Source organism: Arvicanthis niloticus, chromosome 5, assembly GCF_011762505.2.
Source record: "Arvicanthis niloticus isolate mArvNil1 chromosome 5, mArvNil1.pat.X, whole genome shotgun sequence".
NCBI classification, from domain to species: Eukaryota; Metazoa; Chordata; class Mammalia; order Rodentia; family Muridae; genus Arvicanthis; species Arvicanthis niloticus.
In genome coordinates this window covers 91,271,944-91,290,960 of record NC_047662.1, presented here as the reverse complement: position 1 = coordinate 91,290,960, position 19,017 = coordinate 91,271,944, and the positions used below count along the sequence as shown (strand labels likewise).

Here is a 19,017-nt window from a genome sequence, read left to right as displayed (position 1 = left end):
GCATTGGATCACACTGCTCTCGGTCTCCCCCGGCACCATTTGGGACTAGCTATTTAACACTGTGTGCTCACTGATGGCCTCTCAGAATCATAAAGCTTCTGTGAGCAGAAACTCATACTAAGTAAGTTTTAGTGTACTTCAAAATATAACATACTAATGTAAATATAATATAAACAAGGCTTTATATCCTGTGCTTTAGAGACAAGAGAACTGAGGTTGGCGTGTTGTAGTAGATTGCTTGTCCTTGAGGTAGAGGGAGTTTGTAAGCCAAACTTTGTCCAGCCCTCTCTAGTAGTATTAGTGTGTGTGTGTGTGTGTGTGTGTGTGTGCTTAAATGTAAAATACATTTTTACAGACAGTTCAAACAGCTCACATTTCCATGTGTCAACCTGTAGACTATAGCAAGTTTAGCTAGCAAGAGTTAGGTCCTCGTCGGGGGCAGCTGGGATGATGGTAGCTGAGGAGATGGGGTATGTGGAGCCTCTGACTCACGGACAAACCTGGTGGAACTGGAAGGGAGAACATCATAGGTAAACCTGACTTGTTCTTAAAAACCTATTGATTTTAGTAGGTCTTCCTGTTCAGGCGCTGTGGCTCAGCCTGGAATCCGAGTATTTGAGAGGCTAAAACAAGATGATCAAAAAAAAGTTCAGAGATGGCTGATCCTGGGCTACAGACTGAGTTACAGGCCAACCTGAGATATACAGTAAAGCTCTGTTTTTTTAAAACAACAACAACAACAACTATCTGGGCGGCGCCGACACATGCCTTTAATCCCAGCACTGGGAAGCAGGGGCAAGTGATTCTCTGTGAGTTCAAAGCAAGCCTCATCTACAGTGCGAGTTCCAAGACAGCTAGGGCTACACAGAGAAACAAAATTTATTTAATCAAATAGTTAGTTAATAATTAATTAATTAAAAATAAATAATTAATGATAAATGAATTACTTAGAGGTGCCCAATTTTCTTAATTCTGGACATTATAATAATTTTTAAATTAAGATGAATTATATTAGATTTTTTATTATATTTTATGTATACGAATGTTTTGCCTGATTATGCCTAGTGCCCACAAAGGCCAGAAGAGGGCGCAGATCCTCTGCAGTTGGATTTAAGGTACAGTTGTGAGGTTGTGAGCCACCACATGGGTGCTGGGAACTGGGTCCTCTGGAAGTGTGTTGCTATGGGAGGGTGTTTTCCTCTGAACATGCATTAATAGCTAGTTCATTAGTCTGTGATACTTTCCAGTACAGGAGATTAGTCTGAGGATGTAGCTCAGTGGCAGGAAGTGCACCCAGGAAGTACAAGCACTAGAAACATGAAATAAATAACAGAGCAAGTGAGGTTTTCCCTTCGAGGGATTTACATCCTGCAGCACTGACAACTGCTTCCAGCAAATCATTAGGCTAAAGAATTAGCCAGGCATAGTGCGCATGCCTATAATCCAGGCACGATGGAGGGAGAGGCAGGAGGATCAGGAGTTTAAGGCCATTCCCAGCTATATAGCAAGTTTGAGACCAGTCTAAACAACATAGCAGCTCTTGTCACGACAACAAAATAAATTAATTAATAAAACAATTATGAAGGCCTGGGCTGTAGCTTGTTACACTTGCCGGGAACATTTGAGGTCTAGATTTAGTAAAAGGAACAAGAATTATAATAAAATATGCAGAAGATTGGAAGCTAGTAAGGCTTGGGATGAGCTTCAGGCTTCTGTTTCCAAAAGGATAAGGGCCCTGTAGACGGTACCCACCTTAATATTGATGCTCAGCAGTACTGCAGAATAGAGATTAGACACTTTTTTCTAGAAAGAACCAGAAAGGGTCTTGGCCTTATTTATGGGCCATGTAATCTCAGTTATAAACACTTGTTTCAACCAAATGAACAGGGCATTGTTCCAGCAAAACTTTCTTTATGAAGGCAACCAGCAGGCTAGGCATGCCCAGGGCCCTTAGGTGGTGGTTTGGCCATCCTTGCTCAGAAATAAATGGCTAGATGGGTGTTTTTATGAGTGCTTGGGGAGCTAGTGAGCACGGGGGGGTGGGGGGGGCCACCATTCTGTGCTCTGTGAGAATAGGTCTGTCTGCAACAGTTGCCTTCCCCAGTTTTCCAGCAGGGTGACTGTAAAACACAAGTTCAAAGGATGGTTTATTTTTACTTTACTGAGGCATTGTGCGGAGTGTTTCAAAAAGGGTTTTTGTAGAAGACAGAAAAAAATGTGGAGCACTGCAGTTAGGTCATTAATTCTTTGGTTCCTGCTATCGTCTAGCTGATAGAACACATGGATAGATGACTGTGTAACGAAGCAAGGAATGAATGAATGAATGAGTGAATGAATGAATGAAGAATGAATGCTAAGAGAAAAGCAATGCTCTCATTTGTTTTTAATACTGTATCTTTTGGCTTTGACGTAAACATATTCAGGTAGTAAATTATCACAGATGAGGATCTGTATCAGAGTCCTCCCCAGCATCTTCTGGCTTCCTACTGGCCCCATGACAGTGACCTGTTATTCAGGTGCAGTTCTTTCCTCAGCTCTGTAGTGCTCTGCATATTGAACCAACAAAGAAATGGTTAGCAGTATAGCCTGGATCCGTGTATTCACAAATTTGAGAAGGAAGTTCATGGATGTCAGAACATTCGTGTGTGTTTTCACAAGGCCAAATTAAGAGGACAGGAAAGGGGCTTTATTTATTATGGCAGTTTCCACCCACCCCTCCATCCGGCTCTGGCTCATGTGTTCGGTTTCCAGTCTTACTTTATACTACACAAAAGCTGTAGGTTTTACTGAAGACTTCACAAGCTGTGTTGTAAACATACATACAAGATTTATGCCTTTCAACATTGCATTTCTGGTGTCTGATAAAAGCTGCCCTTTTTTCTAGAATGCATACACAGCCACGGCTATCAATAGCACCAACTTCTGCACCTCAGCAAAGGATGCCTTCGTCATTCTAGTGGAGAATGCTCTGCGAGTGGCTGCCATCAACACAGTGGGGGACTTCATGTTATTCCTAGGCAAGGTAAGGCCACCTGTACTGTCTGAGACAAACGTTCAGTCTGAATAAATGTACAAAATTTTGTTCTTTAATTAAAAAAAAACAATGTAGCCTAGTACAAAACTAGAAGTCATTTACTATGTAGCAAACATTTATGATACCTTAATATGCATTAAGTACTTCTTAATTTACAGGTATTATGTTCATTTAATCTTCATATAACAGGCGTGCAGGTTTTTTGTTTTTAAAGAAGAGATCAGGGGGGATATAGCTCACTAAAATACTTGCTAGCATGTGCAAAACCACGACTTCAATCCCTAGAACCATACATACAAAGAAAGAAAATTAAGGAAACAGTCTATGTAGTGATGAGGGTTGTCTGGACACCCGGTTCCTGTCAACTTGGCACAAACCTAGACATGTCTATGAAGAGGGAGTATTCATTGAAAAAAATGCCTCTGTAAGATTGGACTCCAGGCAAGTCTGTGCAGGCATTTTCTTAATAGTGATTGATGTGGGAGGGCCCAGCCCCTGGGCGAGTGTCCTGTGTTGTATAAGAAAGCAGACTAAGCTAAGCATGAGGGGCAAGCCAGCAAGCAGCCCTGTCAATGGTTTCAGTTCCTACTTCCAGGTTCTACCTTGAGCTCCTACCCTGACTTTCCGTGATGGCATGTTACATGAAAGTGTGAGATGAGATGAACTCTTTCCTGTTCATGTTGCTTTTGGTCTTAGCAGTAGGAAGGTAACTATGGCAGGGACGGTACTGCACCTGGAGTCTGGGGTCTAACGTTCTGGATTTATAAGCTCATGCTGCTGATTGTGTGACTGTTTGTACACTTGGGATAATAGTGGGGACACATTTTTAGCAGTGTAAGTCTTAGACTGACACTTAATCACCTAGGGTATCTAGGATGCTGCTTGACACATTGTTGGTTTTTTGTTTTTTGGTTTTTTTTTTTTTTTGTGAATGTTAGCAGTTTTTGTAGAATGTTAGATGTTATTATATAAAAATCTTTTAAAAATAGAGCTGTTAGGGAACAAGACCTACTTTCCTTAGAGCTGAGAAAAGAGTTTATTCTATGTTATCCAAACCTTCTGAATTATAAATAGCATTATACTTAGATTCATTGCACCTGTATTTAAAACCAGAGGCTATTCAGGAAAATTGAAAAATGAAAGACTTATACATGTTGCAGCATCGCTAGAATACCACTCCTTGTGCCTGTGTCCCTCCAGTGATGTCTCAGGTGTGTGGTGGAACAGTCACAGCATGCGTACCTGTTGCTTGCACTCTTTCTGTGACACAGTCTCATATGCCTTCTCTGTGTTGCCTTGATGATCTTCATAATTACTCACAAACAGTAGGGTCTGCTCCCCATTAAACGCCATTATTATACATTGGGTGGGGCAGCCACTGTGCCTTTAAAAATGTCTTTGAAAAGAACAAAAACTTGTTTTGTCTAGTGGAAGCTTTGTGTGTTTTGAAGTGTGTAGCTTCCTAGGGAACTGTCATCTGAAAACAATTAAGGATAATTACTTTGAATATCTGTAATTAAGTTTACATTATAACAGATTTGCTTGTGTCATGTTTTTGTATGAGGGGACATTTTTATAGCGAAGGTGAAACACGTCCGTGTTCCTTAGGAGTCAAGAGCAGGATTTGATGATGCTACTGATTGTGTAGCTGATACATGTTGATTCAGCAAGGGCTTAAGATTAAATCTCTGTTTTGTTTAAATTGTTTTTATTTACAAATTCATAACTTATCCCTAGAGCTAAAATAGAATGAGAGAAAGAGCATGCACACACACACACACACACAGAGGGAGAGAGAGAGAGAGAGAGAGAGAGAGAGAGAGAGAGAGAGAGAGAGAGAGAGAGAGAGAGGTGCTAACTGCCTGATTATCTCCTGGAAGGTGACCTATTACTGTTAGCTTTTTATATTCTGCTCCAGAGGAAACCGAAGTGTAGACAGGTAGTTTACTGGCCACAGTTTGAGAATGAAAATATGGCAAGGCTGGATTTGATATCCATGTTTGTCTGATCTAACCATGTCATAATCGTTATTTCAACTAACATTACATTTGTCCTTGGCTTTTACAGAGAGTCCTTTTTATTTAATAATCGTGTTGATGTCAGAACTACCCCCTGAAAACAGTTCTAATGTAGCTTTATTTATACTAGGGACCTTTTGTAAACCGTTTAATGCGGAGAACTAGAGAAATGACTGGATTTAAAAGCCAGCCTGGTAAACCATGTTCTCTTGTGAGTTTAGAACTCGATGAAGAAATATGTATAATTCAGACAGTGAAAAGGCTGGGTAAAGAATATTACTGTTTTAAAACTGTGTTAAGGACCAGAGCTGAAGCTTGCTGACAGACATGTACTGAGCATGCACAAGGCCCTAGGCATAATCTCCAACACCACCAAACAGAGAACTAATAAGTCTTCTTTACCTCCTTCCCCTGAGACAAATTCTTGGTATAACTGCCCTGGATGTCTTCAAACTTGCTTTGTAGGACTGGCCTTGAATTCAGAGAGATCCAACTGCTTTTGTCTCCCAAGTGGTGGGATTAAAGGCGTGTACCACCCTGCCCAGCTTGAGAACTAATAAGTCAACTAAAATGTGCGTTAGAAGAATGACAGCTAGTATCTCAGATGTCACCAGTGGCTAGCCCTACACTTCTCTTCATGAGTTCCCTAGTTAGACCGTGTCCACACTATTCAGTATGTCCTTCTATGAGGAACAGTGCATAAACATCAAAACCGTGGCTTTTAAATTGGCTTGTGGGCTTTGTTTTTAACATGCTAGTAACCTGGTTGAAAGCTCTCCCCTAGACTCATCATATCTTTCTCTTCACTCCACAAATGTATTCTGTTTACTTTCGGTGTACTACAGGCTGTCCTGGTGTCCTCCGTGTGGTAACACAGCTTGGTGATGGGAGAGGGGAAATCTGTATCCTTTCTTTTCATTAGATATTATAAGCACTTGTAATTTCAGTAAAAATTTTCTAAACATACTTGTAGATTTGTATCATTTCTTGACCAATCCTCTGGTGTGTGTGTTTTTAAGCACTTAAACTATTCTCAAGTTTTTATTAATATAACTTTTTTGCAAAATGAGCCCGTGTTAAATACTGCTAGCTTAGTTCAGTCTTAGAAGCCTAGAACTGGAATTGATTAGAGTTCTTAATGTGATTTCCTAAATTAATATTTTAATAATAACATAAGTAGAGGCTGGAGAAATAGATAGCTTTGGGGTTAAGAGCATTTACTGCTCTTGCAGAGGACCCAGGTTCAGTTCCCAGCACCACCAGTGGTTCACAAACATCTGTAACTCCAATTCTAGGGAGACAACTTTGACTGGCCTCCATGGACACAGACACACATGCAGTAAATATACAGACACGTCAGCAAACATTCATATTCATAAAATTAAAATAAAATCTTTAATAATAGCATTTGTGAAAGTTACCTTTAAAACTATAGGATAATGTTCCATTTGCATGTATCTTCTGATGAATTTAATACTAGGCCAATACAAACTATAAAGCATTTGATAGGGTTTTTTTTTTTTTAGCTTTTCCGATAAACTCTTCTATGCCTTAATAAATTAATTCTAATGATTTTTTAGAATAGAAGAAAACTATTTTCTGAGTTTCTTTTTTTTTTTTTGGTTTTTTTGAGGCAGGGTTTCTCTGTGTAGCCCTGGCTGTCCTGGAACTATTTTCCGGGTTTCTAACACAGTAAAATAAAATTCTTTATTTTCCTTTTTAAAAATATAGTTCTGAGCTGGTAGTGTAGCTCAATATTAGAAGATTCAGTCCTCTATACCACACACAAGTGCATGCATGCATGCATGCATGCTCACACATACACACATGCACATATACACAAATATAAATTCTATACATACATATCTTCATTTATTAATGGTATATGTACATATTTTACTAACTTAAGTATTATAAGACACCTTAAAAATAAAATTGAGACACAAGTTAAATATTCTCTAATGCATGAATATAACAGATAGATAGATAGGTAGATAGATAGGTAGGTAGATAGGTAGATAGATAGATAGATAGGTAGATAGGTAGATAGATAGGTAGATAGATAGATAGATAGATAGATAGATAGGTAGATAGATAGGTAGATAGATAGATAGATAGATAGGTAGATAGATAGGTAGATAGGTAGATAGATAGATAGATGATATACTGAGATTTATATATATGCTACCAGTCATTTTCATGGTGTGTGTGTGTGTGTATGTGTGTATGTGTAATTTTTCTGATCACAAATCCTTTAAAGGGAATTTTATTATATGATCTCAGGGACTAACTATTATAGATGCAGTAACTTGTGTAAAACTTGAAGAAATACTGAGTGGGAAAAGTACCTAATATCAAATGATTAGTTCTGTGTGCTTCCATTGATATGTCACTGATAGGTGATATTGTAGATTTAGAGATTTTCATAATGTGATAGATTATGGTCCTCTGGTTAAAGATGAAGTTGTGGTAATGCAGCTGTGGGATGTTCATGAAGGGCATGGTGATGGTGGCTGTGTTCTGTGTCTGAACTGTGTCCACTCCAACATTCCTTATGCTATTGAACAATAGTAGCACAAGATGATACCTCTGAGGTAGGGAAAGAGTACACAGACTCACTCAGAGTCATTTCTTATATTTGAATGCATATTTCTATGGGGCCTCTGTGTTCTCTATAGAATGAATAGTGAGGTACATTTGGCAAAGGCGATAGCGTTCTGAGTTAGTAAATTATACCCTGTGATTGGTGAATAGTGTCCTAACAATAATAGAGGCTTATGAGCGATGTGTCTAGGTTTCTGCCTTAAAATTTTTTGATACTCGTCCCAATAAAACTGTGCCCCATCAAAACAATGTGTTTACATTTCTCCTTTGTAAAATTACTTTCCCTCTATTTTGTAATACATTTCTTATATTGGTTTATCTTGTAATTGACAATTTATTTAAGATGTTTTAGTATAAATACTATAACCAGGAATCTAGTTTTTTACTATAACCAATTTTATACTGTAACCAAAACCCCGAAATTTTTATACTGTAACCGAAAATCTCTCAACATGTAGTTTCCAAGGAAAACGGTATCCTAAGAGCAGCGTTTACATTCGGGGTGGGGTATAGGAATACCGGCCTGGCTTTCTGTCGGGTGTTCTCAGAATGTGAATTTTGCCATCATGGAATGTATGTACTCTAGTGTGTCTTTCAGAGGTTAAATGAACTTAGGGCACAAAGCCGAGCACTGTCATTCATATCTATGTCTAACTCTGAAACTGCCGTTCCCTCCTCCTTTCTTCTCTCGTCCCGACCCAGCGCCTGAGTTTCTCTCACTGTGGTCAGATATCCTCTGCATTAGAAGTCCAGTCAGAGAAGAAAACTCGAGAGCACAGTGTCTTATTTATTTATTTGTTTTGGGGACTGAGCCCAGAGCCTTACACATGTTATACAAACATTCTACCATCAAGCTATTTATACATCCCAGGCCCTGCATTTATCTTCATTTATTAGTTATTTTTACTAACCTATGTATTATGAGCCATATTTTAAAAAATACATTTTAACTTCATGAGACATATAAATCAAAGTTGAATGTTCTCTAAAGCAAGAACGTAATGGGTACATGGCCTTGCTTCCTAAGATGGAGGTTGTGTATGTCATCAGTACCTGAGATACTTTTAAGATTCAGGACTTCGCTGGGCGGTGGTGGCGCACGCCTTTAATCCCAGAACTTGGGAGGCAGAGGCAGGCGGATTTCTGAGTTCAAGGACAGCCAGGGCTACACAGAGAAACCCTTTCTCGAAAAACCAAAAAAAAAAAAAAAAAAAAAAAAAGATTCAGGACTTCATCTTTGATTCAGTCAGTAGGTTTTCTAGCGGCAAAGCCCAGGAACCTGTATTTCTAGCTTCTTTGAAAACCATTAAGTCAGCTCTGTTTGAAAAAATATACAACCATCCAACCACCAGACTTTTCTGAGTGGTCCTACATGCAAGAGAAGGTCTTGAATGTTGTCTGTCTTCTGTGCTGTTCCTGTATATTTGCCATGAATTTTTTTTAAGAATACATGATACTCTTTAAATATATTTTGGCATCATTCATACATTTGTCTTTTGAGAGGAACTATCACAGGTCCCTGGAGTTATTTCTCATGTGATTTAATAGCATGCAGCTTTCTATCCTGGTGTTCTCAATATCTACTTTGCTTGAGTCACACTTTGTTTCTAATTGACCTCAACATTTCAAATGCGGTTTGACTTTTAGGGGGATGTCAAGAACATGAGGAACCCCAAATCTCACATAGGATGTTCAGAATTTAATGATAGTATAAAAAAGAATTCATTCAAAATTTGAAACCACTGGCCGATTGTGGCACACACCTTTAATCTCAGAACTCAGGAGGCAGAAGTAGGCTGATCTCTGTGAGTTCAAGGCCAACCTGGTCTATAGAGTGTGGTTCCAGGACAGCCAGAGCTACACAGAGAAATCCTCTCTCTAAAACCAAACAAACAAACAAATTGAAACCACATGAATAATGTAAATAATATAGTTAACCGAATGTGGAAATCACCCAGTAAAGAAGCCACTGTCTGAGACGATGAATAAGTCTATGGCCGTAAAATTTGGAGACCTAGGTTTGCTCCATGAGAGCATCTAAAAGCAATTGGTTTATAGCTGAGTCAGTGTATTGCATGCAATATAACTCAACGTTCTGATGAAGACAAAAGAGAAAGGCTTTCATGTCGATAGTGAAGATGCTGCAGGATTCTTCCTGCCTGTTCTCAGCACTGGGTACAAAGTGATTCTAGAGCCTTTTTTGTTTATGTATATGCTTTTGTTTTTGTTTGAACGCCTGATGCTAAGCTAAGCAGAGAGCTAGACAAGACTGTGTCTAGAATTCAGAAAGTCCGTAACAAATACTTGCTGGGTTTTCCCCTGTAAAGAATTGTGGGGTAGGCATCATGCCATCATTGTTTGAATGAATGGAACTTGTTCTTTACTCTGTGACCTTGGGCAGGTTGGCTGACATTTCCAAGGGTGTTCCCTAATCTCAGTAATGGGGTGGATAATGTTTGCCATCAAGTATTTGTGGGACTATTGGCGAGCTGATATAAAATGTGTTAAAAGGACTATATAATATATGAAGTGAGGAAGCACCTGAGTAGGTGGTTCTTCCTACTGTTTTGCAAGCTGACTGTTTTGTTATTTTAGCATTGGATAACTTTTGCTTTACACATAGTCCAAACCTAAATGTTATAAAAATTACATTATATTTACCATATATCTTATATAAAATACAATATAAAACACAGGAAAAGTTTTAAGACTAGAGGTGATTGTTGTAGCACCATTTATATCTGAAAACAATATAAGTCTTAAATAGAAAAAAATGGCTAAATAAAATTGTACAATTGAGCAAGTATTTGCAGAACATTTATAATAATTCTCTTAAATTATGAAGTTTTTATTGTTTTGTATACAATATGATTTTATATATATATAAAAGTACTTAGAAAAAACATACCATTTCCAGCAACAACAATTTTATGAATGCAAATCAACATTTAAAATAATGTATACATTTATTTTAAAATTTATTAGCAGATAATCAATGGGTGAGGATTTTTCAGGAACCATATGACATTTGGAAAACTTGTTATCTTTGTTGTAATCATGAGTCATCTAATCTGTGTTCTTAAATGTATATGATGTCCATGAGTGAAGTTGATGTGATATGTAGGTGTATGTGGAGTGTACGTTTTAGTTTGGGGTGGAACAGCCTTATGTAACCGTCATTGATGAAGAGTTTTCTTAAGTCTGCAGCAATGAAGAATTGTGGCTGGCTGCCCTGGGATCTCAAGTGTGGTCTCTGTTCTCTCTGCTGCAGGTGCTGATAGTCTGCAGCACCGGTTTGGCTGGGATTATGCTGCTCAACTACCAGCAAGATTACACAGTATGGGTGCTGCCTCTGATCATCGTCTGCCTCTTTGCTTTCCTAGTCGCTCATTGCTTCCTGTCCATTTACGAAATGGTAGTGGATGTATTGTTCTTGTGTTTTGCCATTGATACAAAATACAATGATGGGAGCCCTGGCCGAGAATTCTATATGGACAAAGTGCTAATGGTAAGTACCGCGGGGCCTCCACTGCGTGAGGATAAAAATGGTAACAGTGTTTCCAAAGTACCCCTTGTGGTTAATTCCCACAAAGTAACACAGTATTAACATTGTAGAACTGAATCGTGAAGTTTGTCTTGGAGAAACCAAGGTAGGTCTTCCTGGTATGGAACAGACCATTTCAGACCCACCTTCTGGAACCGTACTCTGTAATAAATAGTTCTAACCACTCACTCTACCATCCTGCCTGCCCCCTTCTTTGTGTTATATGGATTTGAACAGACTCTTAAACATGTCTTCTAGCTACTGATCAAAGTGCCCTTTCCCGAAGTAGGTTTTAAGGACAAAGCATTGTTCTCAGATCCTGTCTGCCTTACTCCAGCACCACTTATCCCAGGCTATTAGGGCCAACCGTAGTTAAACTCCATTATCCTAAGTCCCAGAAGCTGTATTAAAGGTAAATGAAATTCAGGAAGCAACTCATAAGGGTCAAAGTATTTTGTACTGACTGTTCTTAAGCATTTTGCATCCTGATTTTTCTGTGAGGCCCCTGAGGTTCCTCTGTATTAGAAATTTAACTTAATTTTGAAACCATTTAAAACCTTTAAATGGAACCTTTAAATTTTAAAACCTTTATTTAAATACTTTAAGGAACTGGAGAGTGGGTATGAGCACTTGTTGCTCTGGCAGAGAATCAGGTATCAGTTCCCAGCACTCTCATGGCACCTCCACAACCTTCTGTCACTTCAGTCCCAGGGGTCCCACACCTTCTGCTCGCTTAGCCACTGCACAAACATGGCACACATACATAATATTTAGGCACATATACATAAAATTTTAAAAAATAATAAATATAGCTTTATCATTACTAAATACTAAACTAAAGCTACTTAGGACTGAGTGTGATACATTGAAATAATAAGCCATTTTGTGGGAGTGTGAGGTATCCAGTTAACTCTGAAGTAAACACATGAGTGAAAGGGATACTTGTTTTCTTTCAGTAGTGAAAATTGAAGGTGATTGGACTCACCTGTTTGATACTGACTGTCTCTGATAGCATCAACAACTAAATTTTGGATGCTTTTATAAATCCTAAGTGAATTCTGTCTGGTGGGTTTCATATGGAATTGGATCTGTATTTCAGTTTCCTGTGACTATAGAGCACTTCAAGGGGGAAATTTCCATTTTTTAACACACCGACTGATCAAATAATGCACTTTTTAAAAAACAGATAAACTGTCACTGTGTAGCCCGCGCTGACCTTGAACTTGTGTTCTTCCTACCTCCGTGTGCCTGGTGTTGGGATTGGAGGTGGGGACGACCGCGCTCTGTGGGAATAACGAGGATGGTAGGGAGGAAGTGCTGTAGAGCTCTGGCAGAGCAGCGCAAAGCGTCCTGCTTCACGGAGTAATATGTATAAAGCAGGATGCAGGTGCTATGAAGAGGAAAACATGGAGGCTGGATATATATTTTAATGTAGCTGACTTGTGCTTTGGTTTTGGGTTTTTTTTGAGGGAGAATACTTCTGAAAGTATTTTATGCTTGCTAGGTCTCTGTTGTAAGTACAGGCAGGTAAATGGGATGTGGTTGTGCACACCTATAATTCCAGGCTGGTGCATGAAAGTTGCTATGAGTTTAAAGCTAGCCTGGGCTGTAGAGTGGGTAGCAAGCCCGCAAGGGCTACTTAGTGAAATCCTATCTAAAAAATTTTTTTTAAATAATAAAAATATAATACAAACTAGAAGCTTTTGAAGTCAAGTAGGTTTGGTTCACTTAGCCTTGATATGGAAAATAAAACAAACAAAAATGATATTCTAAGTCTGGGCAAAGCAAACTCTTTAAAATGTTGAATAAAATTTTCTCCTACAGCCATAATGAGATTGTCAGAATGGGTGACAGAAGAAAGATTTTATATCTACGAATTGCAATCCATCTCAGCCAATCTGGTTTTATTTTTCTTCATTCAAAGTACTGTTTACCACACTAAGGTTGAATTGTTAAAATGCACCTACTGACTGAAATCTAAGAAGAGCCCCACATTAATGCCATGTGGTCCATATTTTGCAGGAGTTTGTGGAAAACAGTAGGAAAGCAATGAAAGAAGCTGGTAAGGGAGGCGCCGCGGATGCCCGAGAGCTAAAGCCGATGGTAGGTGGCGATGAGGAGGCGGCCGCCCTCCACGACTTTCCCTTTCACTTCTTCTCTGTCTGTGTCTTCACTGACTGCACGTCCTCTGGAGAAGCGTTTGTTGTCTGTATCACGCAGGACATGCTGCTCTTTCTGTTTGCCTGCTTGCCCATCACTTGGATGGCAGAGGCCCTGTCACAGCTGAGACTACCATCTGTGAAAGTGAGCTGAAAGGAACAGCGGCCCTGCCAGCGCGCTCGGGCTGGGGTGACTGCTCGCCTCCAAGTCAAACTGTTTGTTCTTGCTCAGTGTTTAGTTTCTATCCCATGGGACACGTTGAGGTGTCTTTGAACCGGCAGGTCATTTCAATCATTCTAGAAGGTGATCATGAAAGTTCCTTTCAGCTTGCTAAAAGTTCATATTCCTCCTTTTTTAAAAACAATATTGTTCCGTTTACATTTGCTGTCTTTTTCTCTGTGGACTTCCTCTTCTTTTGCTCAGACTGTACTTTCTTTGCTATTGTTATTTCTGTTTGTTTATTTGGTTTTGTTTTGAGTTGTTTTTTGCCTACGAACAAGGCGATTTCCATCAATACCCACATGCCATCTTGGTAAGACAGTCTGCTCACACCTTCATTGTAAAGGAAATCAAGCCCTCCAACCTGTCATAGATAATAGAGTTCAATAGGTAGATGACTAATGCTTAGGTAGACAGACAGACAGACAGACAGACAATTAATATATGGATGGATGGATGGATACATAGATGAGAGATGATGTAAATGAATAGATAACCAGACAGATAGGTTTTTTTAATTTGTGGGAGAAAAACGACTTAATCAGTTTAGCATCTCCTGAGTTCTCTCTCTTGTAGATATTCTTCTGTAGTGTAATGGCCTGACTCAAACCTACACTGATCTAATTGGAATGATGCTACCAAGTCAGCTATGACATGGGGAAATGTCACTTGTACTGCCTGCTTGTCCTCAATAAAGGCTCCAAGCCTAAAACTTTAAAGGGACGTATATAAAAAACCTGTGAACGTACTAGCTTGCCTCTCCCTCCTTTGTGGAGGTTGAAACATCCACTGAATCATTCTTCAGTAATAAGCATTTTAAGAAAGGTAGAAATATTTGAAGTTGAAGACCAGCCAGTTTGGCTATGGACTTGGCATGGATTTCCATTGTGATTCTTAGCAAGCAGTAGATGAATTGTGGTAGACCAGAACACAAGTATCTCTTCCCTGTTAGAAACACTAATTTATAGACACTGATCCTAAGGGACCTGCCAGAGTTACATAGCATTCCGTCAGAAGCCACAGCCTTTGCCTAACTGTAGCCCATACCACAGGCAGTGTATTAACAGCTCCCTTCAGGTTTTGCCTTCACTTTTTGTCACCCATCAGTCAGTAGCTTCCCTTCAAGTTCTGTTCCCAAGCACATCATTTGTGCTCAGTGTTCTGATGTGCTGGGCGCTACGACATTTGACCCCCAAGAATGTTATTGTGAAGAAGTTTCCCCACCCCTGAAACAGTAGAGAGCATGACTTAGACTTCAACCCAGTTTCTTCAGCATGCCATTAATCATCTCTTCTCATGCCCTGTAAACATGTGGAGTTGATGCCTCCTGTCTCCCAGTTCTTGTGACATAATGAATTATCTGAGAGTCAGCACTGGAGCAAGGGTGTCCTAGAAGACGAGCCGCCTGTTCTCATTTGCTGTGCTTCTCCTCAGACGAAAGCTCTCCACAAGAGCATCACGTCTGTTTTGCTCTACATACAGCAACACCGCTGCTGTCTGTCTCCCTCCATATGGGCTGTGTCTGCATTTAGATTTTGTTTTTTATTATTATAGCCTGTAAAAATATTTAGAAAAATGTGGGTTCTTTTTAGATTGTCCTCTTGATTGGTTATTGTTAAATGCAATAAGAAATTTCCACTTTTCTTCTTGAACTATTTTGAAGAACCTCACTAGTTTAAAACCCTTTTAAGATTCGTGAGGTCTCTGTACAATTCTCAGAAGAGTTTGCTGAATGGGATGACATGCTTCTGGAGAGAGGGCTGGCTGCTTGCTGTACAAGGTTAGGTCTCTCTAGGGTATGGGCTGTAGTAGTATGTTGTGTGTGTCTCACTGGTGGCCCTGAAGTATGGCCTGTAGTATTCCAGCTTTGTAGGCTCAAGAGAGGAGTCTCAACCCATTTTGCCCTGTTGCTGTGTGACCATGTGTGTATACTAATAGCATCATTCATATCTCCTTTCAATGGTAATTTTCTAAGATTATACTCTGTATGGCTTTGTTTTCTAGGCTTCGGGAGCAAGTTCTGCTTGAACATAGCCGACGGTTATGGACCCCCCATTGACATTCCAAAACAATATATACACATAACTATGTATTTGTGTGTGTGGGTGTGTGTATATATGTATATGTATGTGTGTATATATATGTATATACATACACACACATAATCAGCCAAAATCAGAGAAAAGGAACAGGGATTTAATACCTTTTTTATGCTTATTTTTGTCAAACATGTACTCCTTTCATACGGGTGGCTTTTACAAGGCAACTTCCGTCATTTAATGTTTTCAATTGTAATTGTCTTAATGGAAATGTGAGATTCATATCTGATTAACGTTTTTAATAACTAGAGGAAATTTTAACTTTAGTTACTTAACCTAGATTAAAATTATTGTACCAAATTCTTGTGTAAGTTTTTGCAGGGTTGATTTCCCTGGTGTACGTTTAAAATCAGTATCTTATTTTACTGATGCATACGTCCTAGTGTGTCAGACTAGGCATGTGCATTCAGATAAATAAGAGGTTTCTCTAATCTGTTTTCTCCAATCAAAGAAGCCATGCCATTTTACTTTAAGAAGCATATGAGTGGGCCCATTGTGGGAAATTTCATAATAGCTCATGCATTTGTCAGTCGACATTCAAAAGTAACCAACTCCTCAGGTATTTGTAGTTTACCCTAATGCTTCTATAGAAGAGAGTAGGAAAACTAGAAAGAAAGGGGTAGATAATCTTTATTATGCAAACTTTTTTCTTGTATTTTGTCTCTTTCCTCTTTGGTTTTTAGTAGCATCCACCACACATTCGTGTGCCTGATCTGAAAGGAAGCTGGGGCACCCAGCAAGTTTAGCCTTTCTGTGTATTGATTTTCAGCTTAGGTAATTCTAGAAAGAATGAAAGAGAGAGAAACAAGAAGCATGAAACACTGAGAATTCCAGTGTTCTGCTTCTGTTTCTGAGACAAGTCGGGAGCTTAGGGTTAAACGGCCATCTATTCAAATGCTTGCTATAAAATCTGCACACACTGGCAGGTGCTCCACTCCTTGGTTATTCGTTGTATCCAGAGTTCTACAATGTTTAACTGAAGAATTGGTTGGTGTTAACCCTCAAGTGTGAATGTGCTTTATGTTTGGGGTACGTTTGGGGTTTCTTATTTTGCTGGGTTTTTTTTCTTTTTTTCTTTTTTCTTAATTCCTAAAGCTTACCAGATATGAATGGCTAATATTCCATTGTTCTGCTTATTGTAATGGTGAATGCTTTAAGAAAAAAAGTGTAATTTGCTAAGAATAATTCATGATCTGTTTATGCGATAACTCCTTTTTGTTACAATTTTTTTAAAAAAAGCTATTTTTGTTAATGTAAAGTAAATATTTCAGAGCAAATTTTTTAAACTTATTGCACTAAATACAGGCTCTGTAAAATAATAATAATAAAAAAAAAGCCTCAGCATTTATCATTCCATGGAAGGAAAATCTTTTGAAAGAAGGCATTGCCTATCAGAAGTAGACCGTGAATTAGACTGGTGTTCCGGGATTGCATACAATGTCCCGAGGGCTCAATCAGCAGCTGTTTGCTAATGTGCTTCCTTTCAAAGGGTTGGACCTTTAAATTGCTGCAAAAGGTAAATTGTATTTTCTTTTTTAAGTACTGGTGTTCTTTAATCTAGCTAGGCTAAATTTTGCTAAATGCCTTGGTTTCTTTTCAAAGCTCATGAATATTTCTGAACCTTCAGAGTATTTGCAATAAGAGTCTGGATTAAAACAACAGCAAACCACACATACACACACAGAGAGAGACACACACTATTAAGAGTGCATGTCTAAGCAGGATCTGGGAAGCCAGCATTGAGAGAGCATAGCTATTGTGAAATAATAATTCACCAGAAATTAACATCTAACATCTAGTGTTGCCAAATAGTGTCACTGTACTTTTATATCATTTGAAACGGAATTTAATTATGTAACTAACAACTGTCCTACTAGGTGAGAGAGAAAGATTATGTGAGAAAAATCAGAATACCATGTGACTTGTAGCCACACAGATTTTGGACATTCAGAAACATTGGGAACTAAATTTAGAATTGGCCAAAGCCTGGAAGATGGGTCTCACTCCAGAAGACATTCCAGGAGCTAGCCGTTTTAGGAGATGTCCCTCCAAGGTGACGTGATGATGGACTTGCACTTGGGAATCAGGTTCTGCTCACTTGGACATCCCTGCATCATGGACTCTTGCTGCCCCTGTTCCATGTGCTCGAAATTCCAGCTACTGGAAGCCACCAGGAATGCTTTCTAATTATCATTTGCAACTAGAACTGTAATCAGAAAGAAAATTTGTATTTTTGTATAACTTGACTGTGTGCCATTTTATATAACAGGTCCTGTTTTACAAATAAATTTTGTTTTACTAACTTTGTGTTTAGAGATTATGCGTGTAACCATGTCATTCGAGTTCAATTAATTTCCAGGCTGTTTCCCCTAAGTAAGTTTGTGTGCCATATAGTCATATGCAAATATGCATATCTATTACACAGGTGCACACGGAGAGATATTTGATGGATGGAATATCACTCTGACCTGAGCTTCGTTCTTTGATTAATTTAAGAAAGCCTGGCAGAGGCTTTTTAGTGATCCGTGTTTCCTGCTTGGGTGTTCCTGCTGCCTCTCCCCTTCATCTGCAAGTTCCTCTCCTAGCTATGGGCTGCCTCACTACCATCCGCTCACCCCCGCACCGCTTCCATCCTCTGCCCAAGTGAGAAGAATAGACCAAGAACAAAAGTGATCTGTAAAATCTGGACACCTGGATAACTTTATAAGCCATTTGCACTGTCTTGGGACTTTCTCCTTTTCCTGTGATGGTTTTCCAACACTACACTTAGGAGTCCTGTCTCTGGAGATAGACTTTTATAAATGGTAGGGGTGTCCACAGTGCCACATGGTTTCTGCCACTAGATAATTAAGAGCCTGGTACATGGTTTAGACCTCCTGGACTCCTGCCTCAAGAATAAGTTGTCCTGTTCCTGTAATGTGGGAGGAAAAGGGTTAAATTTATTTCAGTGAGAATCCATGAGCCCCATCTTCAACAACAGGCTTAATGGTGCAATAAGAAATAGTTAACAATTTTGCGAGGGAACTGAGTTTGTATAATTCTTGCATGGATGAGTAGAACGCAACACAGGTTGTTCCGTGAACCCATTTAATGCAGTGGTAAAAGTTTAGGGTTAATGCTTTTGTCCTAGCCTACAGACAATGAAGTCCTAAGTGGATGCACCTCAGTAGCTTAGCTAGCGTGGTCCTGGTCTTCTCCAGTGGAGGTACTTATTGAGTCCACTTTAAAAATAATGCTTGAATTCAGTGTTTCCTTAGGGAGAGATGCTCTTTATGAATTTTCTTCGTGTTTTTTGTTTTGTTTCAATGAGAGGCATTAAGCTGATAACTATAACCTCTG

General features: G+C 39.1%; 1 protein-coding gene across 5 annotated transcripts in view; it reads left to right on the top strand.

The window, feature by feature from the left end:
- The window catches only part of Slc44a1 (solute carrier family 44 member 1), a 181,304-nt gene that overhangs the window by 114,056 nt on the left and 48,231 nt on the right, over window positions 1-19,017 (top strand). For 2 of the 5 annotated variants that reach the window (XM_034501795.2, XM_076934964.1), the window contains exons 13-15: window positions 2,885-3,022; window positions 10,928-11,164; window positions 13,223-13,303. In XM_034501795.2, the coding sequence (XP_034357686.1) occupies window positions 2,885-3,022; window positions 10,928-11,164; window positions 13,223-13,303 (456 nt within the window). Of the gene's footprint in view, window positions 1-2,884; window positions 3,023-10,927; window positions 11,165-13,222; window positions 13,582-15,583; window positions 17,981-19,017 lie in introns of those variants that run through there. The other 3 variants (XM_076934963.1, XM_034501793.2, XM_076934962.1) reach the window with 3 other exon arrangements.